Source organism: Syngnathus typhle, linkage group LG11 (genome assembly GCF_033458585.1).
Source record: "Syngnathus typhle isolate RoL2023-S1 ecotype Sweden linkage group LG11, RoL_Styp_1.0, whole genome shotgun sequence".
Taxonomy (NCBI): Eukaryota; Metazoa; Chordata; class Actinopteri; order Syngnathiformes; family Syngnathidae; genus Syngnathus; species Syngnathus typhle.
This window is the reverse complement of record NC_083748.1, coordinates 4,485,155-4,510,945: the sequence shown is the minus strand read 5'-3', so window position 1 is coordinate 4,510,945 and position 25,791 is coordinate 4,485,155. Positions and strand designations below refer to the sequence as shown.

Genomic DNA, 25,791 nt, shown 5'->3' with positions numbered 1-25,791 from the left:
GGAACACGTACAATATTTGAAATAAAAATCTCAGTCTAGTTTCTTGAATGTAGCTCCTATTTTGTTAGATGTTTTGTTTTTTGGAGCTACTTTCCACACACACTGCAAATTGCAGTGTTAATTTCCTTAGGTTTTCTTTTGATTAAAAAAATACATTACATTATTATTTTATTTATTTTAACACTTAATTTTGAATTGAGGTATAGAACAAGTGATGTTTACAGTGCCAATAAATAAATAAGATAAAATTTCTATGGGATTTTAACAATATGTTGAAGTCTCGCTGCATTCTAATTGATTAAATTACATTTAGTAGCATTGTAATCTAAATTAAATATGCAGACATTGTAATAATCTTAAACAAATCATTAATTCAACTGCTCATCCTCACGAGAGTTGCGGGCGTGCTGCAGTATACTTCACTGTACTACATGTACGCTTCCGTGCATGTTCATGCGTGTAGTCGAGCTCTCCCTAGCGTTTCAATGCGATAGTGAAAGCATTTATTTCCTTTTCGCTCAGGCACACGACGGTATCCCGTTGTCGTATCAGTAACTTAAATGACAAAAGTAAGTTACATAGTGCCGTTGAATTTACGAGCTCGCTTGGAATAGGAAAACAGAACATACAGAACAAAGTGCTAACTATTGAATCTGCTGCACATTAAAATTCAACATTATATATTTTTTTTAACTATACATTTTGAGTCAGGCACTTGTGGGCAAGCTTCACTCGAGGGAAACATTTGGGGTCCTTTACGTTCACGTGCGCGTCGTGGAAAGCAACCATGCCTAAGTCGAAGAGGGACAAGAAAAGTAAGTACAAAAACATTTTTCTCGTTAAATGTCTAAACTTGTTGTACTGTATTTGCAAGCAGAGCAACTGACGCCTCAGTGTAAATAGAAAGGACTGTCGCGTGCTAATCTGCGCTCGTAGTGTAAGTATTGTTGCATTCTTCTGGTTCACTCAATGACATTCATGTGCTTTTCCCCACAGTTTCTTTGACTAAAACAGCTAAGAAGGGACTCGAATCCAAACAGAAACTAATAGAAGAGGTAAAGCATTCAATGACTGTTCTGTAAGTACGCTGCCATCTGATTTGGTTTTATGTTGTCTCTCTAGTTACGGAAATGTGTCGACACCTACAAATATTTGTTCATCTTCTCCGTGGCTAACGTGAGGAATAATAAACTGAAAGACATCAGGACAGCCTGGAAACACAGCAGGTAACTAAAATATTTCAATAAATATTTGTGAAGCAGGGGGTTGTAAATGGACAAACTGTGAAATCTCGTTAAACATTTAAATTGCTAATATTCATCCTTATTAAGAAATGAGTCATTCTAGTCATTCTAAATTGTTTATTGACATTTGACAGTTAATTTTTCCCCCTTCTTCTCCCACAGATTCTTTTTTGGAAAAAACAAAGTCATGATAATTGCCATTGGGAAAGGACAAACTGATGAATACAGGGACAATTTATGTCAGGTAGGAATCATCAGTCGAAATAAGAGTCATGGTAACGTTAAAATTGTTGCTTGACAGTTCACCATTAGGGTTTCGTTCTTGTGTCATCTTTGCAGGTCAGCAAGCATCTACGAGGCGAAGTGGGAGTACTTTTCACTAATAAAACCAAGGAGGAGGTGCAAGAGTAAGCAAATTGTGCAAAAAGTTTTAAAACATCACTACTAGTGCAATATGCAATAGAGTATTCTTAATATTTTTGTCTCTCTCTTTATTATAGGAACATATTTTAAACTTAGATTTAAGTGGGGAAGTATTTTAAAATAATTAGGTGTTCATAGAAAAAAGAATGGAAATAAGTAGTTTTGTAGTATTAGCGGAGAATGCTTGTTTACATTATAATGGTTTTAATGCATATATTTTAAATCTAGCCGTTAATTGTAAAACGGTTAGGGTTAGTTAATAAATTATTATTTTTATATATTACTAGTATAGTAAATAAAAGAGACCGCACATTTTAATGTGAATAACACTACTAATCAAGGTTGAATTTAATGCCGATTTATAATTTGTGTGGCTGGTTTTTCTTCCCCCTCACAGGTATTTCAACCATCACAAAGAGATGGATTATGCACGGTCAGGTAATGTGGCTCAGATGGACGTAAATCTGGATGAGGGTCCGTTGGAGCACTTCACACACTCAATGGAGCCTCAGCTGAGGCAACTGGGCCTCCCCACTGCGCTCAAGAAGGGTACGAATATGCAGCAAATAACACAGACTGACTTTTTATAGATACGTGGATGTATTTTTTTTTTATTATTATTATTTTGTAGGTGTGGTGACACTACTGAAGGACCACACAGTCTGCAAGCATGGTGATATCCTTACCCCTGAACAGGCGCGTATTCTGGTGAGTTGATGACAGAATATGGTACAGTGGTACCGCAACAAACAAGCAAACAAACCTGGCCAAATTACAGATTTATTTTTTGGTTTATTTTTTTAAACCTGGATTTTTTTTTTGTACACAGAAATTGCTGGGTATTGAGATGGCAGAGTTCCGAGTGATGATCAAATGCATGTGGAGCTCTGAAACAGGCGCGTTTGAGATCTTTGAGGGCCAGGAAGAGCCCAAGCAGGACATCGAGGACAACAAAAGCGAAGAAGACGAGGAGGATGGAGATTGAAAGGAGATTGTGCAGGGGTTTTTTCTTCCTATTTTTTTTTTTTTTTTTAAATATATCAGGATTTCGGAATCATCTGGACCATAGTGTTGTTTTCATCCACAAAACATGTACACACATACTTCAACTTAACTTTTTAGGTCTGGACTAAAATATTCTCAAAATAAGATTTTTTGTTTTTGAGTTCGTATTTCAAATGCCAATTACACTTTTTTTTTTAATTAAAAATCATAAAAATAAGTGTCTTGGAGACTCTGGGATACCAGCAGTGATATTGCTGTACAGTATTTATGAGTGTTGAAGAACTTTACTTTTAAAACAAGCTGCGCCTAGTACTGATCGTTTTTATTGTAGACGCATTTTTATGGATAACAAAAAACATAATTTTGTTCTTATAAATTGTTACGTATCGACATGGCATAGTTCTGAGAGAAGAGCGCGTTTGAGATCTTAGAAGGCGAAGAGGAAGTAAAGTGAAAGATGTACAGGTTTTTTTTGTTCATCTTGTTTTTATTTGTATACTTCACATCAGGATTTTGAAATAATCTGGACATGTTTTATTGCCATCCCAAAACATGTACTGCATCTTCTACCTTGACCTTTTAGCTCAGGACTGAAATACGGCTCAAAGAAGTACTGGTTTGCACAGAGAAATGCGTCACATTAACTGCACTATCTTTCATTACAAATCAGATGAAATATGAAAATAAAATGTCATCCGTTTTAGAAAACTAAACTGTGTGCTGTACAATTCCTTTTACAATTTGCTTAAACTGAAAGGGGGAAGGGAGGAGAACGTGTGAAAAGTCAAATTACGTTTGATCTGAAAATAAGTAAGAACCATAATAAAGACCATTTCACATTTATCAAAAAAAAAGTCTGCGATATTGGGCTTTAGGGTGGTATTTCTTGTCTTTATAAGTGAGTTTAATTGAACCATTTCTAAATCTTAAGTATTCCAGTCCTGCTGATTACACTTAGGACACCTACTACAAAAGGTCAACTTAAGTTCACCTGAAAAGCTTGCAGTGCATTTTCTGTCCATTTTGTAAATTTCACCCAAAAACTCAACATCCCTAACTCCTAATCCTACGTCACCTATCGGAAATATTTCGGACACTCATGCACGACCAGGTTCCAAGCGTCCCCGAAGGCCTTCACCACCCTCTCGTCCAGAGGCCCTTCCTCCGCGGCGGCCAGATTCTCTCTGAGCTGCTCCACCGTTGACATCCCGATGATGACGCCGTCACCAAATTCGCCCTTGTAACGAGTAAGACATGTTACGATAACTCAATTGGTAGTTGTACGCACCTATAGTGATCCGCGAGTGTCTGCGCCACCTTGAGCTGGGAGTGGTGGTACATCCAGCGCATGGCGGCAGACAACAGAGTGGGCGGCGTTGGCCCGTATGCTACCTCCAAGGCCTTTTGGACCACTTCTATAGCTTGGAAGTGACTCTGCTTCCAGTACCTACAATACATGAAAAAGTTTTTTTTTTTTTTTTAAACTAACTAGAACAAAGTTTCTCTTAAAGTGGCAACATTTAAGAATCATTAAATCTCTGATCAAACGACAGCAACCTTCAACTAGTAAATGAAAAGAAAAAATTGGGTGGGGGCAGAGTAAACAAGAAGCACTTGAAATGTACCTGTCCCTGTAAACTGCAGCCCAATTGTTACCAAAGAATCTCCCTGCTGGCTGAGATGCATCTTTGTCCTCATAGTGATACTTTCCAGTCAGAAGGCCACCTAGTAGAGAGAAACCAAACATCAACTTCTTGATGTCTTGCCAAGTCATTTTCGAGAAAGAAAGTGTTTAATGGGTAAAAAACAAGATTAGAAATTGTAACTGGACTAAAAATGCAAAACGGTAATGTCAGACTCCATTTCAACTGGTAGTATACCTGCGAGTGGGTTGTATGCGTAGAACTTCAACCCAAAGTACCTCAAACAGGGTAGTAACTCTGTCTCGACTTGTCTGGTTGTGGCGTTGTACATCCCCTGTGAAACACAGCACTTTGTTTCTTGGAACTCTTCCTATTCCAGTAGTTTAACATAACATTTGGAAATTCTGTCCAAAAGATCCAGATACCTTTTAACTCATTATCCAACAAAAAGAGTGACAATCATTTCGGTAGCAGAAAAAACACGCCCTCTTGTGAACAGAAAAAGTAATAACAGCCGACCAGATTTTTAAAGTTGCATTTTTGTGTACGCATTGTATTTCAATTGATTTGGGGTCAGTATTTAAACAGAACAAAACCTTTTGCAAATTGAATGACCTGATACACTGTGGGCACAATCCAGTCATTCTGTCTGCATAGGCACACGATTTCAGCCACTTCCCATGATGCATAGTTGGACAGTCCAAACTCCTTGAATTTGCCCTGAGGGAGAAATGTTTAAGATCAATATTAACTGCACAGGGAACTGCCACAATGATGATTCACTGAATAAAAAGTTTTTGTTTGCCTCTTTGTGGAGCTCGTCGCAAGCCCGCAAGGTGTCCACAATTGGATTGACGTGGTCGGGCGCGTGAAGGTAGAAGAGGTCCACGGAGTCTGTCTGCAGACGCTTGAGGGAAGTCGCCAATTGAGAGCGCACACTTTCCGGTTTCAACGTCTTCCCGTCCCACGGGTTTGCCTTGGTGGCAATGCTGACTGCATTTAAAGAAGAAAAAAAAATCAGTCCTCCGTTTGTTTGTTTCATGTTGCAGTACTGTAGTTTTGCAACTTATATGTAGTAGTAGTTCATCTAGTTTGTGGAAATATCTACAGAAATGCATGCTGTGTTTTTAAATTGCAAGTACTACAAGTTATGTATACACCAATCACTAAATGGAAATATCGTCATTTTGCAAGTAGAAGTAGCAGTGTGCAGTAAAAATATGTACGTCACTTGCATATTACAGCGCGTTTGCAATCAAAACAATGGAAAACTTTGAGAAACACAATAAGCTCCAGGATAAATATAAAAAAAAGAAGATAACAATGTACACTATTCAGTTTCTACAATGTGTTTTTTTTTAATTACTTATAGGACTTGTTTCTAGTGTTTGGCACGTCTGGATTCGTTTTTGCTACGTTTGCTTGCAGCAGACAAAGAGGAAAGCGCAGAACGAAACAGTCGATCATAGTTTTCTACTCGACCTGTTTTGGGGAGGTTCATGCCTCCCATGACGCTCTCCGACTTTCCGTCCATGTACATAAAGGCCGTGTCCAATTGTTTGTGTCCCCGGTCCAGGAACGTCTTGGTCATCTCCAGACTTTGCTCGGCGTCTGCCCGGCCTCCGAAGGCCATGGTGCCGAGCAAAGTAACCGGTCGCGTCGTGGACATGTTCCGCCAAGGCACAAATTTAAATGTAAGCTTACTGCACAGCGCGCTCGCTATAAAATGGGATTTGCGTGGCGAGATGAGTCGCGCTGTTATTACGCACTGCATGGTCGTTTAGTTCAAAGTTCGTATGGCACAGTGTCGTTGAAACAACTAGATGTGCGTAACCCCGCCTCCATAGGAGTCATCAGATAGCTGTTACACCTTACAGTCTCACTAGAGGGAGCCAAATATCTTTATTTCAGCACAGTGTTGCCTGGTAGTCTTTTTGATTTGAAATTTTGGCCTAAATGTATTCAATCTAATCCAATAATCTCCAAATATTCCAGTCTCTCTGTTGCAACCTGCTGATGACACTTGGGACACTTACAGTAGGTCCAACTCGAGTTCCCCTGTAAATCTTGTAGTGCATTTTACATCCATTTTCTAAATTTCACCCAAAAGCCCAACATCCCATTTTTGAGAAAAAATAGTTAAATGGGCAAAAAAATAAAAATAAAACAAGATTACAAATTGTAATTGGACTATAAATGCGAAACGGTAATGGGAGACTCGTTTTCAACTGGTAGTATACCTGCGAGTGGGTTGTATGCGTAGAACTTCAACCCAAAAGTACCTCAAACAGGGTAGCAACTCTGTCTCGTCTTGTCTGGTTATGGCATTGTACATCCCCTGCGAAACGCGGCACTTTGTTTATTGGAACTATTTTACTATTCTAGTAGTTTTAACACAGCATTTGGAAATTCTGTCCAAAAGATGCAGATAACTTTTAACTCATTATCCAAAAAAAAAAAAAAAAAAAAGTGACAATCGATTAGGTAGCAGAAAAAACAATTTAAAAAATCAGAAAAACAAAGCCCTCTGGTGAACAAAAAAAACCCAATAATATTCCAGCCGACCAGATTTTTTTATGTTTGCATTTTTGTGTACGTATTGTGTTTCAATCGATTTGGGGACAATATTTAAGCGGAATAAAACCTTTTAGAAATTGTGGGCACAATCCAGTTATTCTGTCTGCACAGGGAACTGTCACAATGATTACTTACTGAATAAAAAGTTTTGTTTGCCTCTTTGTGGAGCTCGTCGCAAGCCCGCAGGGTGTCCACAATTGGATTAAAGTGATCTGGCATGTGCAGGTAGAAGAGGTCCACGCAGTCTGTCTGCAGACACTTGAGGGAAGTCTCGAGTTGAGCGCGCACACTTTCCGGTTTCAACGTCTTCCCGTCCCACGGGTTTGCCTTGGTGGCAATGCTGACTGCATTTAAATTAAGAAACAAAAGACGTTATTTCAGAACTCCAGTTTTTTGTTTGACGTGGCAGTACTGTAGTTTTGCAATTGCTACTTTTTAGTAGTAGTAGTAGTAGTTTATCTATCCACCCATTAATTCTAGTTTGTGGAAATATCTACAGAAATGGATGCTGTATTTTTAAATAGCAAGAGCTACAGGTTATGTGTGCAGCAAACACTAAATGGAAATCTCGTCATTTTGCAAATAGAAGTAGCAGTATCAGCTCCGGCAAATATGTGCGATAAAAATATGTATGCCACTTGCAATATTGCAATCACACAAAGGAAAACTTTGATTACCTCTATAAGCTCCAGATGTTGTATAAACAAATATAAAAATACAAGTTAACGGCAACGTACACGTTTCATTTTCTACAATGTGTATTTTAAAATGACTTATGGGACTTGTTTCTAGTGTTTGGCACGTCTGCATTTATTTTTGTTTGCAGCAGACGAAAAGAAAAGAGCAGAACGAAACACTCCATCATAGTCTTCCACACGACCTATTTTGGGGACGTTCATGCCTCCTATGATGCTCTCCGACGTTCCGTCCATGTACATGAAGGCAGTGTCCAATTGTTTGTGTCCGCAGTCCAGGAACGTCTTGGTCATCTCCAGACTTTGCTCTGCATCCGCCCGGTCTCCAAAGGCACTGGTGCCGAGCAACGTAACCGGTCGCGTCGTTGACATTTTCCACCAAGGCACAAATTTATATATGTAGCGCTCGCTATAAAATGGGATTTGCGTGGCAAGATGAGTCGCGCTGCTTGGTCGTTTTGTTCAAAGTTTGCATGTGAGGAACCCCACCTCCATTGGAGTTGGCAGATAGCTGTTACACCTTAAAGTCTCACTAGAGGGAGCCAAATATCTTTATCTCAGCAGTGTTGCCTGCTCGTCGTCTTGACTTGAAATTTTGGCGCAACTGAATTCGTATGGGGCCATCATAACCTTGGATTAATCATCTCCATTACTTGTGGGGCTACCTGTCATATATAGTGTGCCTTTCTGTTTATTTTGCATTGTGCAAACTCGCTCATTGCACGCAGTATGGCCTAAAAAATAAAACCAGCACCTGTTTGGGAAAAGTGTGGACTTTCCATGTTTACATGGATCCACCTTTCAGTTTGTATAAATAGCAGAGTCATGTCTTGTGTCCTAATTCGAATGTCATGTAGCTAACGCTGTGTCCTCTGAGGGCCTTTCAGCAGTGACCCGCCTCTCTTTGGGGGTCACGAGCACACATGTGAGCAATGAAAGCTTTGTTTACAGGAACAGCGGCAGCCGCCGACCTCTTGACCGCACGGTCAGCTGTTTGCCCCCACGCCACAAACTGGCCATTAGAGGACTTTATGGAAGGCTCGGAATTACTTTCATCTAAGGGTGGCAAAATAATTCTATGAATACACTTTTTAAACTTTCCTGTATGGCATTTTGATAATAATGTCACTTGTAAACTTTTAGCATTTTCCTACTAGTATTTGTATATGGTTTTAATAATATTTTTTGCTATTTTCTTATTGATAGCTATGACCAAAGGCTGAGCTATTTGTTGGCAGAGTTGCTGGTGATTAAGAATAGTTCTTATGCTTACCCAATATTGCACATTCCATGTGCGAACTTGGTACACTTCTAAACAGTTTTCAAAAACTCACAATACAAATTTGTCATTGTTTAAAATAGCCACCAGAAATGGATCTTTGACCCACGTTTTTGTCCTGATCAACTAAGTTGAGAATCACTGATTTATATTTGGTTTAAATATTTTTGGAGTACTTTTATTTTTGCGTAAGGGTAAACAAACATCAGTTTAAATAATTAAAAGCTGTTTTACGACCTAAATAAACATGTTAAAATGTTTGCAGTACATTTTACGCACTGCAGAGTGTGTGCGCGCGTGCGCGTGGGACACACGCACACACACATTACCAAGTGAATGGAGGGCGCCTCCTCCACGACTTTTTTTTTTCTCCCCCTCGTGAAACATCTGCAGGGAGCAAGTGTGGATGCGCTTCTGTTTGCAGTCTCGTTTCTGGTACACAGTGTGTCACGCACACAAGCGTGGAAGCTGATCCATGCGCTTATTGACTACGTCATCATTTGGAATAATTGGCTCATTTCCAGGCAGAACATCACTTCACGTATCTTTGAACAAAATTTCAAACCGTTATTTTTGGAGCGTTAATTGGTCAATTTTACATTCATGAGCGCGCGTGTGAGCGAATCGCGTGTTTAAAACCAAAAAGAGGAGGAGGATTATGGAGAGTGTGTTTTTATTATTTTTGTTTTTAGAGTTTGTTCAAGGAGCCCATGTCGACCGGTATGGCAACTCCAACAGGCTTCAGCCGTCCATGTAAGTAACCGGTATACTCCATTATAGTGTTTTGCACGATATGCAACAGGTTCCTGTCGGACTAGTGCGTTTGTGCAAACCCACTAGCTGATTATGTTTTAATAACACCAACAAATGTATTCATTAAGCCAATTAAAGTTTATTGATCAAATAAATATGTCCGGAAAATACTAAAATGAGCAAAAATGTCATTTTCCTTTTATTTTAATTGGCTATTAATTAGAATAACGTTATTTATGGCCAATAACAACATGAGACATAATCAAAACAAATATGCAGATTTTTTTTTATTAATCTCAAATGACCTGGTATTTGTTTTAGTTTAAAACTAGTAAAAAAAAAAAGTGCCCCTCAAGCACAAGTTTGCCAAGTCCAAGGGAAGGTTTTAAGCAACACGTATACTGCTTTAAAATCAAATGAAAAAAAATCAAAAAGGATAAGACCAATTAAAATCTTAGTAATCTGCATGTCATGTCTCACAGTTGTGAGGTTCTGGGTTCAACTTGTGACGTTTGCATATTCTAAGTCCTCCTTACTGGGCTTCGCGGCTATTTTAAAAAGACTTGACTGTCTCACTTTCGACCGCCATCTGTCCCTCTTGCTGTGTGCGCTAGGAAAAAAAAATGCTGCTAATGAAAGTTGAAGGGGTCACAGCAAGTGTGGGTTCATCTCCCACTCAGTGATGGCTTTGTAGTGTACCTTTTGACACCTTAAAAAATGTCCTCCCTTTCCTCGCAGGCCAAATGTTTGCATGGAGCAGGAGATGATGCTGGTCGCCCAGAGGCAGCCGTGCGTGCAGGCTTTCACACGCATGGTCAAAGTGTGGAAGCAAGGCTGCGTGGGACAGTCGTGGTGTTTAGGATATGAGAGGAGGTGAGGAACATCACTTCTTTAATCCTGCCATCTTTTTCACATCTTTCTTGTTCTCTCACGGACTTGTCCTCTCTAATGACAGGCGTCTTAAATTCTTAAATTTAAGTGCAAGGTGTAACCCCCCCCCCCCCCACTACTCCCAGTTCTCCCCCACTCAACACAACCAGCTATTAACCACAAAAGTCTCCACAGTCAACATTCCACAAAGAGTCCTTATGGTAACACGGTGCCTGAGTCATCCCACGTCAGAGTTTCTCACTCCTTGCTTTGAAGGGCTACAATTACTTGCTGTAAACAAAAGCATGTTGTCACGAGGCTTAATGACCGTGGCGGTGCGGCAATGAGAGGGGTCCCAAAAGTAGAGGGGATCCGACACCATTCTCCAAAGAAGAATCAGACGTGTCTGGGAAATGTGTGGTGAATAAAAGCATTGAGAAAACAACTCTTTATTATTGACTGATTGATAGCGGGTCGATTCTTCACTATTGTGAGTGCTTGTGTTGTTTTATGCTGACAGGACGGCGTACTACACCGCATACAGACAAATGTACCGACAGGATCAAAACACAGTCTACAAGTGCTGCTCCGGATGGTCTCAACTCAATGGTGAAGCCGGTTGCCTTTATCGTAAGTACGATGTCCACATGAAGAATATCCTTCTGACGATCATGTAGACGAGTTTTTAGACAATGGTTTGTGCTTAGCCATTTAGCGCTGGGCGAACGACAGTAAAATCAACTCGTGCAGGAACTGCTGGCGACCGCAGCTCACGCCCAGACACTCACACATACTCACCGCGCCTCTTATTTATGAATTTCACATGTTTCCCTTGAGATGAAGTTGGTGTATCGTAACCCTCACCCTTTGTCTTTTGCTCTTTTTAACTCAACCGCCCTTCAGTATAAACAGCACCAAAACAGAATGGGAGTGGGACAAAGTCTACCCGTCAATTCTCTGCCTTGCCTGCCAAACAAGGCGGCACCGCATGTCTTTAAGGAAATTCCGCATTGCCAGGGGCAGGGGTGTGAAGTTTAATACTTGACAGTACACTTACTTTTGCCATCCTTTTTCGAAAGCCATTATTGCTGTCTGGCAACAATTATCTGCTTTGTGAAAATATGCCTGGTTCTGTAAATGATCGGAATTTGCATTAAATAGGCAATAGCCAATTTTCCTGCCTACTTTCTGTAGGTCTGATTGGTCCTTCTTAACCAAGTCTGCTGTGTTTTAACAGTCACCAACAAATGATCTTAAAAGACATTCCTGGAGAGTCGGGACTTCCCAGTGTCTCCCTCGTTCGAGTAGACAAGAGGGGGTTATCTTCTCTTTTCGCGGTACAATGGCTTCCCCTCCGAAAGGGCTTTTATCTCCGTAACCAAATATGTTTCAGCGCTTGGAGACGGGATGAACTAATCGTCTCTTTCTCCGAGCCGCTGAACCAGGATAAATGCCAGATTGCCCTGCGATCCTCCCACCGTGTTGCGATATTTTTATTTTTATGTGTGTGTAGATGTGTGTGAGTGTTACCTCCCAAACAATCAGTGTGAGCTCATTAGGCAAATGACGCGCTGTTATTGAGAGGCAGTTGAGGGGCTGGCTAATCACATTGTACGTCCAGCACACATAAAGGCTCAGAAGTGGCTAAAGGTCACATAGTAACATCTGTCATTAGCTAGCCATTTACCTTCTTATCTTTGACCCCATTGTAGTTGCCTAAATGTAGGTTTCGTGGCATAGTGTTACACATCGACCCTGTAGTCCTTTTACTTTGTGACTGAAAAGACACTTTTTCTAAATAAAATCTAATTTGCTAAATCAATAAAAAAATCTTCTAAAAAGAAGTGCAGCTTAGGTTTTATAAGAAATGCCGTTTTTATGTTATGAATTGTTCCCCCATTTGACTTTTCCCTCTACCTTTTTGTGTGGCCTAAATTTCAAAACAGATGATTTAGAACTATAAAAACAAATCAATCTGTTAATTTATTTATCAGTCAGTCTGTCTCTTTCTTACTTTTAAAACATTTGAAGGCCACAGTGCAGACCCCCCTGTTCCTCTAAACATCTCCGAGGTGACTCTTGTGTGTTTCCGAGACGACTCCAATTGTCTCGATTGCTGAATGTGCTTCTGACGAAGAGTGAAAAGCACTTGACTTTGAGATGGCGACTTCCTCCACTTGAGAGTTTTAAATGAGCTGCCTCTGCCCGGAGCCACGGGCCCGGCATAGCGTAAACGAGGTCAACCAGGAGTGGAAGCGAGTGGTTACGTTGTTTGATTGCAACAATAGCTTTGTGGTGGTGATTGGGGAGGGGGCAGGGCAAGAGGGGGGGTCCAGAACAATGGCTCCACCGGTTTGTCCTTCTGGTTAAATGTTGAATGGGAACTGGCCTTCCTTTGTGGCAGGAGTGAGCTGGCAGAGGTAGTACATGCGAAACAGGTCGAGTGCTCCGAACAAAGGAAATAGTACGGTGTCTAGCAATGGGTGGTCTTTATGTAAATATCATAGAACAGTCTGTTGGCACTCGGAACGACGGCATCGCTCATAGTTGAACGCAAATAGGCGCCGACCCAAATGCATAGAAATTTGCGTGATTGGAATTTTTGAAAAATAATGAACAGACCCAACTCAACAATACATACGTGACATATCATGAGTCTGATTAAATGAAGAATATTTGCACTTGAATGTAATGCAGAGAATATACAGCCGAGTTACTCGTCAAATCTACATATCTTTGTCCTGAATTTTTACAATGAAATTTTAACATTTTGGGTGCCTAAACATTTTTTCGTGTGTATATTCTGGTGAACAGTTATGAACTTGAGACAAAAATGGGCGTGTCTTTAACTTTTGTTAACGTTGGGTCATTTTGACTAAAATATGTCATAGGTATGTTATGAAGACGAGGTCCTTAAAAACCAAACATCCACCTTACCCATTGTACAGTCGGGCTAGAACAGACCAACCACGGACCACTGAACATCGCCAAGCATGGCCTTGCCCACTTTCGAATCGTCATCGTGCGTTTATCCAAACTGCCCATTTATCAGTTTTGTGACTACAGGTTTTTAAAAGCTTTAAAGACGCACGTTGCCATTAGCTTCACAAAAACTCAAAGTACCGGGTAGATCTCTGGGCACCACTTAAGAGCCCCTTTTGTCTCTTGTCAATTGGCCTCCGAAACTGGCCCCTGCCTGCTGCCCGGACTGCTCTCTGAGGGTTAAACAGATCGGCGGAGCCTAAACAAACACCGGGCTGCCACTGTGACGATGTGGTCATTCCCTTGGTGCGCTGGAAGAGCGACACCTGCTTCAGGCTTTTGGGTTTGCTCAGCACGAGTCGCTGCCCCCGCTTTGTCTGCCGGCGCTCTCTGCGGACGCCGCTAATCCTCTCGCAGAAGGTGTCTTTGTAGTGAAGTGCAGATTTGCCCTGTGACGGATGAGAGTGACTTTTATGCCACGTTGAATGCCACATTTAGGCTTTTAATTCAGGGGAGATTAATCAGAATAGGGCCCAAGCCCCCCCCCGCCCCCCCCCCCCCCCCCCAAAGCTTAATGCTAACACATAATGCAAAACACCAAAGACAGGCTAACGAATAGCATCAAATCTTTTGTGTCCGAGCGATGATGACCGTCTCGAGTGTTCAGCCGTTATTTGACGCCTGCTAAAATGCGGATGTTTTGGCTGGCTGGAGTCTTGGCCTCTGTGGAGCCTCGCAAAGTCTGCACTCAATTGCGCTTGTTAGAGACCTCCACGTCGTGTCCTCTTCCGATGTGTGGCCATGTGATTCCCCCCCGGCTGACATGAATACCCCTAAAGCCCGGCTGTGAAGACACCTCATCCAACGTGTGTTTTTAATACCCTAAAGCACCGTTTATACTCCCTTTGCAGAGAAACAGATGTCTTTCTAAATCCAAATAGTTAGTTAAGCCTTAATAAGGACATTTTGGATATTTCACGTAGCACCGCTTTTGGAGCTTAGTACACCTGTAGTTCATCTCCTAGAATGTTAGCATTACCACTGGGTCAGTGACATTCATCTAAAAGCTCAGCTCATATCTAATCTCCTTGTGGGAAGGCAAGACTTTTTCACGTGGAAGTAACGTGTGAAGATTCTGGAGGAGTCTCCAGGTCCCGCTTTAGTGAGGAGTCAACAGGCTGACGATAAGGCTTTGATAGCAGTATGTTGTGACATCAGCCAAATGTTTCACCTACCTTGCTTGTTTTTGTGTTTTGTCACGCAGCTGTGTGCAGCTACGGCGTGTGCTTCAACGGGGGCCAGTGTCGAGAGGGATCAACCCAGCTCTGCCAGTGTCCTGCGGGTTTTAACGGGCCCAGCTGCCAGTATGGTGAGTGGCGTTCCAGAGTTGAAATTCCGATGCACTTTATCTATCACGTGTCTTAAAATTGGGCACGGGCTCAAGTTTTTTCCACCCCACTAATGAGAAGCTGATGGTGAAAGATCAACTTGTGTTGATGATGACAATATGATGAAGTGAGAACATTTTGCAAGCAGAAGGTCACAGGTCCACAGAGGCAATGTTGTGATGAAAAAAAAAAAAGTCTTATATCAAAATCAGACAGGGTGCACCTTGTCTTAAATTCCTCACTGTATTATTCACACAGACACAGCAGTATATGAAATATTTCTTAGAACATGTGCAGTTACGTGTTTTATTGGATAATAGTCACAGCCTGGAACTATTCATCTTCACATTTACCACACAGAGATTTATAATCCAGCGAATAAGATTTTACAAGCGTCAGTAAGAGACGTGCAAGTCAAAAGTCCTCCGTAAATTAACACACTGGAAAACCAGATGCAAAAAAAAAGGATGATTTACAATTCGTTGACCTCAAGCTCTAAATTTCAATGCAGTCGTTAAATCCAAGTCTACTTGTGACTTGTAGGGGTCGAACCCGACCCCTGTTGACAATTAACTGAATCTAGCATGCATGTTTGTAAATGAAACCACTCATGTTTTGATCATGATACTCTGTCAAAATTATAAAGTGATGACATTTTGCATCCTCAGCAGAAGGTCCCAGGTCCACAGTGGCAATATTGTATTGTGGTAAACCAAATCCTTCTCTTTCTGGCCCTTAGTCTAGTGCTTGGGTCAGACACAGACGGTCTTAAATTCCTCACTGTATTGTTCCCACAGACTTAGGAGTACTATTTCGCGGAATTATGTGAGTGGTTGTTCGTTTACATGTTGACCAGTCCAGGTTGTAGGCTCCAGCTCACTCGCAACCCAAATAAGAATAAACACAAAATAAACTGGATGGATGTCCTCTTTTTCTACTTGAATGGAATTCTTGGCCCCTCAGCATTTTGGCTTCTTGACCAAGAGAGCAAACATTTTATCTACAGAGACCGCATTGTTGCATTTGGGCTGTTAAACTGAAACAGCGGAGGTCTCGTTTGTTTTTTTTCCTGATAGCGCACCACACGACAGGAAATTCCTGCAAATGTCGACAGCGTCCGAGAATGATCCCCCTGCACTCTCGGATCACATTGAGGCGACAAATCCACCTTGCTCTGTTTTCTCAGGAGCTCTGCGGTGCAGCACATGTGTCTTCATGACACCATACCACAAACATTCGCCCCCTCCGCGCTTGTTAAGGCGCTCGTGATCAAGCCAAGGCAATCCGGCAGTGACAGTCCGTTTATGTGATCAGAGCCGTGAGCGGTACCTAAACCGAGCTGAGTTGCTTCCGATTACTTCACGCTTCATTATCCACGGGAAGGCACGTCCACGATACTGATGTTTCCTTTTTAATGTGACACAGCATATGGTGAAGGGGTGATATAGAATATGGGTGCTGAATTTATTTCTAGTAAACATGTGCCTGCTATCCATGAACGTTGCGGTTGTAACTCATCTCCCGCTCTCATTTGAGTTGAGGAGGTGGAGGTATACTTGCCTGACACATGAAGTACTAGTACGAGGCTACACTGTATACTTTTACCATTGGTACAAACATATTGCCTTAATAGTTTTAGCCACCGAAGACACTATCTTTTATTCCTTTCAGGAAGAAAATGAGCGTTAACTATAATTTCTCAATTCATTTTGAACTCTGTTGCTAACCAAAACAGCAGCACCTACCGAGAAACTGAAAATGTCTCTCAGATGCGGTCACTCAGCTAAACCTGTCAAATGATGCAGCTATTGTCTATTAAGAGTCGCTGCCTGTCACGCAACGATGTGTTCTTGTTAAATAATAGCAACAGACGCTGCTCCGGTTATCATTCACTAACCTTTGACAGCTTTTTTTTTTTGATGTGGTTCTCCCTTGTTTGCATGCTGTAATTTACGTCTGCTTATGCCATGTGTGCCCATGTGTTTTCAAAGTCTACGATTAGTCTGCTGCTGCTTTCAATAGTTATGCCAGGCTGTCATTCTGTCCAAGTGATGTACAGTGCAGTGGCATAATTACCGCTTTGTGCCTTAAGTCTGTGGTGACACGACGAGAAGGAGTTGGTGGGCTTCTTAAGACTTTTTAAAGGCAGCAAATCCTGCTTCTTTTAAAAGATTAACCGTCTCGTCTCGAAACTTTTCAAACTTAAATCCTTTCAGTCATCTGTAGAGCAGATTGTCTTTAGACCATTTGGCATGACTCACTTTTTTTTTTATTATTATTTTGCATCAATTCAAAAAAAGTCAATTAAAACAGTCCCAAAACAGTATACGACCTGTGGCTCATTAAATCATTTTTTGTCAACAGTTTCCAAAACCTTTAGACTTCAGACTCAAAGACGTAATAGCGCTACAAATATACCATCGCATTCGAATTGGGAAAGCTAACTAAAAGCGCTTTAAAACATACAACTGATTTATTGTTTCGAATGTTATGGCACTTGAATATGAGGCGATGATACCAAAGTTGACAGCGGACATTTACAGTCATGACAGACTACGTAACCCGATACTGTTCTCATAGCTGCGCTTTGAACAGGTTTTTGTTTCTTGATAATGCCATTTCTGTCTGTATGAATCACGATTTGGGCCGCTTGCCGGGGTCATTGCGATGCCACAAAACACATTATCTTTCAAGCTTTAGTGAATTAGGGAGTGAATTACCTCCTGACTGTACTTACTTTTATGGCTTCAGATACATGGAATGCCTTTTTTACTGTCGATATCTTACATGAGCTGCTGACTGACATTTTTATTGCAAATGGGGGTACTTTTCCGATTGAGATGTTACGTTGTTGATGTTGAGAGAGCATTCCATGAGTATCTCAGAAAGGATTTATGCATTTTTCCTGTTTGTCCTCAAAAGTAATGCATCTAAAAAAAGGTTCCTTGGTTCCATTCATGACATTCACTTGAAACGTCAAGAACAGCAAGGCAAAAGAAAACGCAGCGTAAGCATTTTTAAGACCGAACGATTCTAGCTGTCATTACTGTAGTCTAATTTTAGATGTTTTGCTGTTCAACCTGTAATAGACATTCTACTGTGCAATTACTTTAGGGTTCACTAGTGGTCTCTCCTCGGTCAAATTGTTCCTCAACCTGTTGTAACCAGCCCTCCACTCAACAATGCAGACAGACCGACTAGTCCTGTAATGCTCGCCTAGTTCTCGCCTAAATGAATCCTCTGTACGCTCAGGCATGTGTTTTTGTGGCCGCCGTGGCCGGAGGCATCGCTCTTTCAAGTCGCCTATCCCAGTCTCTCGAGGGTCGAATAATCCCTTAAAACATCCACTTGTATCTCAAGGATGTGCTGATTAGATTTCCGGCGGTCAAAGGTGGCTCCTCAAGGTCAGCGTGACCTCACATCTGTCGCGGCCTCGTCAACAAGACGGTTCAGGAACGCCGGGTCAGGATTGTGTGTCTTTTTTTGGTGTGTGATGTCACTTAACCTGTCATGAGTTCCAAGGGTAATAATGACACATTGCAATTGGGTGGAATAATAAAGTGATGGATTGTGATTCCTTGGATTTAAGTTGCGCCTTTCAAGTGTCATTTGGAAGAGTAGACCAAGCACAAAATGAACATTTGAAGGAAATGGTGTTAACGGAAGATAAAAATCCAACAAAAACATTTTGTTGTTTCTTTTGTATATTTTATCAGTCTGTCCCAGGTTTGAGAAATCACGCACAAAATAAATTGCACCCAGTTAGAAGATCAGCATTACATTTTTGAGCTCAGTCAAATTTCTGCCATGCACAAATATTTATTTAATCAGTTATTGAATGTTTATGCCCACAAAAAGGACCATTAAGTAATGTAATGAGAGCCATGCCCTCCGTAACCCTCTCCATTGTGAAAATAAATCGCCCCCACCCCCAAACTTTTTGAAATGTCTTTACTTGGGATCAAGAAAAACATTTGTGGAACCTTCATGCTGTGCTAGCCTAACACTTGACTGAGGATTAGGAAGAAAATCAAAGCCACATGTGCATCTTCTTCCAATGTCTGTTGCCATTTGTTAAATGCTATTACTCTCCTGTTATGATGAATATCCAGCTCTTAAGTGCGTAGGCGGGATGGCAGCTTATGCATCGAAAATGTTTCCTGTCTTGCATCAAGCGGGAAATACTGTGTGCTTTCATTTTGCTCCTTTGTAGTCTTTGTAAACCCTATGAAGCTCTCCAGAACTTTGTCACGTGTGATTGACAAGCCCATGCGCTGCTGAGAGGCCAAAACATCCGTTAGTTTGTCTTATGACAACCGAACTTGACTACAATTTTTATATGTTAGTAAAAAACAACAAAAATGCCGATAACGGAATATTTCCGAAGCATTGCGCCTCATCGGAATGACTTTAACAGGCTCCATCTGAGACATCTGCTGTTTTACTTATCTTGAGTTATGACATTTGGAGTTTCTAATTATAAACACACAAACAGAGGGTGAAAGCCGGACAAGGTCAGGGTGAGAATTTATGTTGCTAGCTCGTAACTATTCACGTTGGCGAGCGCAATTGTTATAAATCGCGACGTAAATGGACCATTCAGAGTCACTGACCTCTTGTCTGTTTTGGACATTAGGAGCTTTAATCTGCATATTGTTAGCAGGCAGCGCAGCTGAAAGCAAGCAGATGCACTGTAGGTGCTGCTGAGTCATGCATTTTTGCATTCTTATTTTCCCCCTGGTTGCTGCTACTATTTATGTGTTTTTAAGGGAAGGGGTACGCCTTCTATTTTGGGGTGTTGAGGTGGGTGTGTGCAGGGCTTTTTTTGGGGGGTGGACGACTAAGGGTTTAAAATTTTCACTTCAATGTTTTGTGTCTCCAAGCTCACACCCACCGTCCTGTGACGTGAGGCGCTAATGAGAGAGAACCGCTTTGTGCTCTGAGGGTGCGATTTGCCTTTCTACCTGCTGCTACTTCCCGCCGAGCAGCCTAATCTGACATAATTGTGCGCTGGGCTCCCGCTTTGTCTCATTAGCCTCCGCCGGTGATGAAAGGCCGCTCTCGGTCATGCTGCAGGCGTCAAGGCCTTCAAGTTTGTGCAAATCAGACGTGGCAGCGGTTTGCAAAATATCATTATGAGTTCTTTATATTTATATTATAAGTCATCAGCCAGGGCGACTGGAAACATCCATAGCGACATCCAATGTATCGTCTTCTGTTCTCCCGATTAGCATTTCAAACCAAGCACTTCACCTATCTGCCGTGTTATCCTGGCACGGGAAGGTCGCCACAGGGCAAATCTCTGACGTTTTGCAAGCCATGAAAAGCAGATGCTAATCTGACAGAAATGCGATGAGACAGATTCACGTGTCACAAGTGCTTTTAAACACCCATTGGAATCTCAGTTCTGTCACAGGAGGGGGGCTCTGCTTTACATCCATTGCTCATAGCCATACCTCAAACTATTTGTGACAAAATCAAGAGTCCACTTCAAGACATCAAAAGCAATCATTTGGCCTTTTCCGCATTTTCTGTAATGATGACTTTACATCTCCGTTAGTGATAAACCACGGCATGCTTCAACTTAAATGTAAATTCCGGTGACATTATTGCCCTTGAACACAAGCCGGTCGTCAACCAAGGACCCCCTTTCGTTGGGCCGTATGAACGACCATAAATCCAATGCATTCCGCATCTTTGGTATGCTGATTTTGCTGATATAAGCAGGAATCAAAGCATCTTAACAGAACCAAATGATAAGGCTGAGTTTATAATAAGACCATTAAAACGTACGTAATTTTCAACTGTAAATTTGCGAAGAAGAACACGTGGAGATATGGAGCGAGACTTCGTGTCTCCATGTTTATTCCTTCTATGGAATTTGGATATGTCAGTCCATTTTCACTGGCTGCCAAAATGGCCGCAGGCCACTTTCCATCCACCAAAATGCCCGCTGCAGTACATCTCACTCATATAGCCGGTCTACGGATGTAGACAGGTTTATAACAAATCATTTCTGGATTCCTTCAGCTTATTTTTGTATCCCAGACACTCCAAAAAGCTGCTACAGGGTCAGAGTCAGGAGCAGCAGGTCCCGACAGGTACAGTGTTGATACAGCACGCGCAACATGTCAAAGGGCAACCCCCGCGAGGTCCACAGGCATTTGTTCAACTGCACACATCTTGAAATTCTTTCACTTTCACTGACTGTAAAATTGAGCACGAGAAGTCAGGAACCTTTGGGGAATCTTCATGTTTTAAAGGGCATAGTTTGGCGATGTAGTGAAAACACCTCACACGTTCCTAACCTGTGTGTGAGATGAAGAAGGTGATGTGAACGTGTGCGTGGAGGATTAAAGGCATCCAGCTGTAGCGGAATTACAGGGGGAGACAAAAAAAATAAAGACATGAGGCAACGACAGCTGCTTGTTAGGAACAGAAACACTTTTGACATGAAAATGTCCATTTATGATGTTCATACACATGCTTGCATGCATACAGCAGTCAGAAGATGACTTTTAGTCGAAGAAGACTGAGGGCAGAATCAAAATTGTCCATTGCAGCTAAATGGAGTAAAGGGTAAAATTCTAGTCTTGTCGCATTAAGTGCTTCTCACTGTAACGTAACACCACTCATGTGTTGGGAACAAGAGTTGCACAAATACGACTGTTTTAATTCTCTGCTTATCCCAGTGACCTGATAGCTGAGTGCTTAGTTGGCAAACCTTGTGGAGCATCAGCACAAATATCCACATTTCCTGTTCTCCACAACTCTAAATCGAAAAAAAAAAAAAGCCAACTCACTATCTCCACATGTATGCCCTTAGATTATAAAAATATAATATTTCTATAACACTCAATCCACTATTAAATTGTGTCAGCATCCATTTGCACCCATAAAGAATTAAAGACAGCATCAGTTAGGTCTTATAATTATGCATGATAAATACTTTGCTGTCATCAACAACAGTGAATGGGAAATTCTACTGCGCCCTGCGTGTGTGTTCATGTAACAGCAGGGGGCAATGTTTAATTAAAGTGCGCTTCTTTTATTGGGACAAAAAAAAAAAAAAAAGCGTAGCCAGTAGTTTCCAGTGGCTTCTCTCTTTTATGTCATCAACATCTGCTTATCCACAAAGGAATTGACATTCATGCACTCCTTATGTGAAGTCTATCTAATTATATATTTATTTTACTTGAGGTCAAACTCCTGAATGCAATGTAAGGAACCGTGTCCGTTGAAATAAACTTTTCTTGGGTCGCTTGCACGGCAGGTCAGACGTGAAGATGTGCTTCCTGAGAGAGAGTCAGTCCAATTCCCAGCTGTAGTTCACGGATGGTTTGCTCCTTAATAGGCACGGGAGATGTGACTTTTTTTGTGGCTTGTCTACATATAGTTGAGTCTCTAGAGTGTGAAATTTCACAACCGAGATACCTTTGTTGGAAAATGCCATTTTTTCTTTAGGTACTACTTTTACATGTTTTTTAAGTTCAATGAGGATTTTGTCCGGATGAATATGAAGGTGACTGACAACTAGACCCTTGTGACCCTGGAAAATTGATGGATGAGTGCATGTTAGTGTGTAGTCTATGTCAGCCACAACCAACTAACCAACCAACCAACCAACCAACCAACCAACCAACCAACCAACCAACCAACCAAACAACCAACCAAACAACCAACCAACCAACCACAACTGTTTAAAGAGGGTCATTAGTGTGCTTCAGTAATTGCTAAACGTTGACCAAAGCCGTCCACAACAATTTATTGAAACAGGCAGGATGTTTTAATAATAGTATTAACAGCATTTGTCACTTCGCAAATGTGTACGTATCTTGCCAAAAGGAAATAGCCGTCACGCCAAGTCGAAATACAAGACTCGCAGCAGATCTCTTCAGATTAGACTCTTAAGAGGAAACTGGTTTGTGGTATCCATGCACCCCCCCCCCCCCCCCACCTCCTTCCCACAGAACGCACTCCTCATCCCGCATGAATGCTGCAATTTTCCGCCCCGTGGCTCCCGAGATGATATCTGCTATGGAGCTCTTTCTTAGTAACTCGTAGTCAATCGGGATATTAGCGCAATCATCCCGGGAACAGTGGCGTTGGTCCTTATCGCAGGAAGTCGCACAATGCAGCGCTGGAATGTAAACCCTCTCAGCTTGCAGCTGACTGTGCAGAGGGGGGGCACTTTCGTGCAATCAAATCTTTAGACCCAGTTTATTTATTTTTCATTCTTTTCCAGAACACAATGTACAATGTGGTGAAACGCACTTTTTTGTAGCTGTTTCTCAGTCTCGTTTGTTTTGCGTTTCATTACAAAGAAGACACAACATCAGTAAGCACTTACTCCTAATGATGTTTGGGATGTTGTGCTATTCATCCAGAACAATGCTCTGCACCTTCACCCATTTGTATGCTAAAGTGAACCCTTGCTATGGCCCAGAATAGTTTACGTGGTTGACATTCACTAGCCATGATGTCCTCTCACCTTAAGCTGAGCTGCACTGTGATTGCATGAGGCAGTTTCACTTTACCCTTATCTGATATCTTCTGATTGATATTTCTGCCATCATAAGTCCTTAATTGCTAGACAAAAAGCCAAAGAAAAAGCAAAACAAAGCTCTCGTGTGAACCACCACACCACCAATGATAGAAGTATAACAAAATGCAACTTTAAATCAAGCTTATATATAGAATTCCCGTGACAGATTTAGCTTCCAGATGTCCAAAATTGAAGCCATAATCTCCTCTAGCCAGTTGGTGGCTAATTTTGTCTTCATTCTTTTTCTTTTGGCTTTGAGGAAATGTTCAGGCTAATTGGTGGTGAGTGTAAGCTGCCTCTTGATTGACTCCATGCGCTTCAGGATTCAGTTCAAGATCCCTCTTTTGATAACGTTCCATCAAGTCTACTCATTCAAAAGATTTTTTTTTTTTTTTTGCATTTGCAGGTCTCAATGGATAATAAAGGCTTGTGTCTTTAGTTGTAATTTGCCATGTGCAATGTTGGCGCATGCTTCACTGTCAGCACTTGGATCAAGACAGTTATTATAGGCTGTCTGGAAGGGAAAAGATATGATCTGGTAGACTTGATGACAAGTCTGGCGTGATATTGCTGGGGAGGAAAATGACTGAAAAAAAAGGGGCTTCTCGTGATTTTTGGAAGGGCACTTTTGCAACGAACTTCACAGAAACAACATTTACAAGTATCTTATTTCCTTTCGTCTGTAATTTTATGTTAATATTGGAGTAGTTGCTCAGGATTTCCAGTAGCTCTTTTAATCAACTCTTAAAATTGGCGCAGCCATTTTGACCCTAAAATTTTGGCTCCTGCTGAAAAAATATACTAACCTCATTGTGGCTTATCTGTTTGCAATTTATTGAGCAGGATATTAACTCTTTCATTTGATTTCTCCTGTCAGATGTGAACGAATGCGAGGAGTCCAATGGCGGATGCGAAGCTCTGTGCTATAACACCATTGGAAGTTTCTACTGCCGCTGTCCTGCTGGACTCAAACTGAGCCAAGATGGCAAAACTTGTCAAGGTTAGAGTCCACTATGTTGCATTAGACACTACTGAAAAGTAGGTTTAACAATTTGGTCAAGATTTATGCTGTTATCAATCTCGGCTCCCATTTTTCATGTAAAAATGGAATCTCAGATTTTTGTCCTCACAACATGGAGAATGTATTATTAAGCTATGTTCTTTCTCCAAATTTCCGCCCTCGACAAACCCAAATTGTTTCTCTGACATCTTCCCTTTCATTCTCTGCCACTGTCGGTAAGCCAACATGTGGTTGGTTTGATCAGACAAAAGTATCAGTATTGAAACATCCTATCCAAGCAATGGTAATTAGAATTAAGAGTGGTTGGGAAAATTGTCACAGATGGAAATCATAGGCATTGGAAGGAAACTGCTACAGGGCGAGTTAGAGTGAAACCTCAGACCTGTTAAGTGAGTCACAAAATCAGAATCCATTCTGCAGCGCCCAGATCATTTGAGAGCAAAGACAAGGGCTTCATTTTCATGTCAATCAATCATTCAAATTTAGCAGCGTTGTTAACAACACTCTTTGGTGTATCAATTTTAGAAGACATTTTTATATTCACTTTACAAATACTTCAAATAGCAAGGATTAGGTACGTACTGTATTTAGGGATCACTAAGATGCCAACCAACAATTCATCTTTTGTTCGGGGAAACTTCTAAGACAGCCTCCTGGTCGGTTTTTAACATGTTTGCATGGATTCCATCATGCCGCCATGAGTTTAACATTTCAGTCGTCACGCCAAAGAAGCTTTACGGCTCGCATCGATGCAAAGGACTGATGCTCTGCCAGCCTTCCAGCAGCTGAAATAACAGCGAGCTCCGACTGTATGTTAGTGTACAAATAACGAGCACCGTCCCAGATTTAAAAATTCATCTCGCTGAACCATACCCCAAAAAGCGCAGACTGTCAGGCGGTGTGGCGGTCTACGTTTGCTCTGTGATCTGTTTACTGGAGTGCTGTTTTGGCCCGGCGGGCCTTAGTAGACACAGGCGGTCTCATTCCTATGTCAGATGTTTGGATTGGAAATATGGAGTTGGACTTCTGGCAAATTTTTAAGACCACATTCTTTTTCTTATACATGTCAGCAGCATCAAAGACAGAAATGTATTGGCTCATCATGTGTTCGCTTCTCAACACCTGGCTGCTGGTTCCCCTCCCAAAAACACGCATACTTATAAGTATAAAGTATCATTTCATGCTCAAGTCACGCTCTCTGTCCTTTCCAGGCTTTTCTGTCGCAAATTGTTGCTACCCTTGGTTTCAACCTCGTACTACACTCCAGTTTTTTTAAAAGTCTGTCACAACAAGGAATGTTCAACACCACTTTTTATTCCGACCTATAGTCACAAGTACCAATACCGTTTTTGATGTATAAAATTAT

At 41.4% G+C, this 25,791-nt stretch overlaps 3 protein-coding genes and 1 pseudogene across 3 annotated transcripts; 2 read left to right on the top strand and 2 right to left on the bottom strand.

Annotated features, from left to right (window-relative positions):
• The first annotated feature begins 499 nt into the window (after positions 1-499).
• Positions 500-3,702, top strand: mrto4 (MRT4 homolog, ribosome maturation factor). The gene is made up of 8 exons (XM_061290414.1): positions 500-815; positions 997-1,055; positions 1,123-1,226; positions 1,407-1,488; positions 1,584-1,651; positions 2,065-2,216; positions 2,299-2,375; positions 2,497-3,702. The coding sequence occupies exons 1-8, from the start codon at positions 788-790 to the stop codon at positions 2,650-2,652; spliced, it is 726 nt and encodes a 241-aa protein (XP_061146398.1). The 5' UTR covers positions 500-787; the 3' UTR covers positions 2,653-3,702.
• Positions 2,705-6,156, bottom strand: LOC133161791 (aflatoxin B1 aldehyde reductase member 4-like). The gene is made up of 7 exons (XM_061290413.1): positions 5,798-6,156; positions 5,121-5,308; positions 4,931-5,035; positions 4,553-4,649; positions 4,298-4,397; positions 3,990-4,119; positions 2,705-3,909 (listed from the first exon to the last, which is right to left on the bottom strand). The coding sequence occupies exons 1-7, from the start codon at positions 6,087-6,089 to the stop codon at positions 3,748-3,750; spliced, it is 1,074 nt and encodes a 357-aa protein (XP_061146397.1). The 5' UTR covers positions 6,090-6,156; the 3' UTR covers positions 2,705-3,747.
• Positions 6,157-6,505: 349 nt separating this feature from the next.
• Positions 6,506-8,089, bottom strand: LOC133162376 (aflatoxin B1 aldehyde reductase member 2-like; annotated as a pseudogene).
• Positions 8,090-9,301: 1,212 nt separating this feature from the next.
• Positions 9,302-24,409, top strand: LOC133162375 (multiple epidermal growth factor-like domains protein 6). Its single transcript, XM_061291529.1, has 5 exons — positions 9,302-9,619; positions 10,358-10,492; positions 11,010-11,119; positions 14,736-14,840; positions 24,282-24,409. The coding sequence occupies exons 1-5, from the start codon at positions 9,525-9,527 to the stop codon at positions 24,407-24,409; spliced, it is 573 nt and encodes a 190-aa protein (XP_061147513.1). The 5' UTR covers positions 9,302-9,524.
• The last annotated feature ends 1,382 nt before the right edge of the window (positions 24,410-25,791 follow it).

Coding starts and splice junctions, on each gene's coding strand:
- LOC133162375 (XM_061291529.1), top strand. CDS start 9,525: ATGGAGAGTGTGTTTTTATTATTTTTGTTTTTAGAGTTTGTTCAAGGA. Junction 9,620..10,357: donor AACAGGCTTCAGCCGTCCAT/GTAAGTAACCGG, acceptor CTTTCCTCGCAG/GCCAAATGTTTGCATGGAGC. Junction 11,120..14,735: donor TGAAGCCGGTTGCCTTTATC/GTAAGTACGATG, acceptor TTTGTCACGCAG/CTGTGTGCAGCTACGGCGTG.
- mrto4 (XM_061290414.1), top strand. CDS start 788: ATGCCTAAGTCGAAGAGGGACAAGAAAA. Junction 1,489..1,583: donor ACAGGGACAATTTATGTCAG/GTAGGAATCATC, acceptor TCATCTTTGCAG/GTCAGCAAGCATCTACGAGG. Junction 1,652..2,064: donor ACCAAGGAGGAGGTGCAAGA/GTAAGCAAATTG, acceptor TCCCCCTCACAG/GTATTTCAACCATCACAAAG.
- LOC133161791 (XM_061290413.1), bottom strand. CDS start 6,089: ATGCAGTGCGTAATAACAGCGCGACTCATCTCGCCACGCAAATCCCAT. Junction 4,398..4,552: donor CGCATACAACCCACTCGCAG/GTATACTACCAG, acceptor TCTCTCTACTAG/GTGGCCTTCTGACTGGAAAG. Junction 3,910..3,989: donor ACCACCACTCCCAGCTCAAG/GTGGCGCAGACA, acceptor ACTCGTTACAAG/GGCGAATTTGGTGACGGCGT.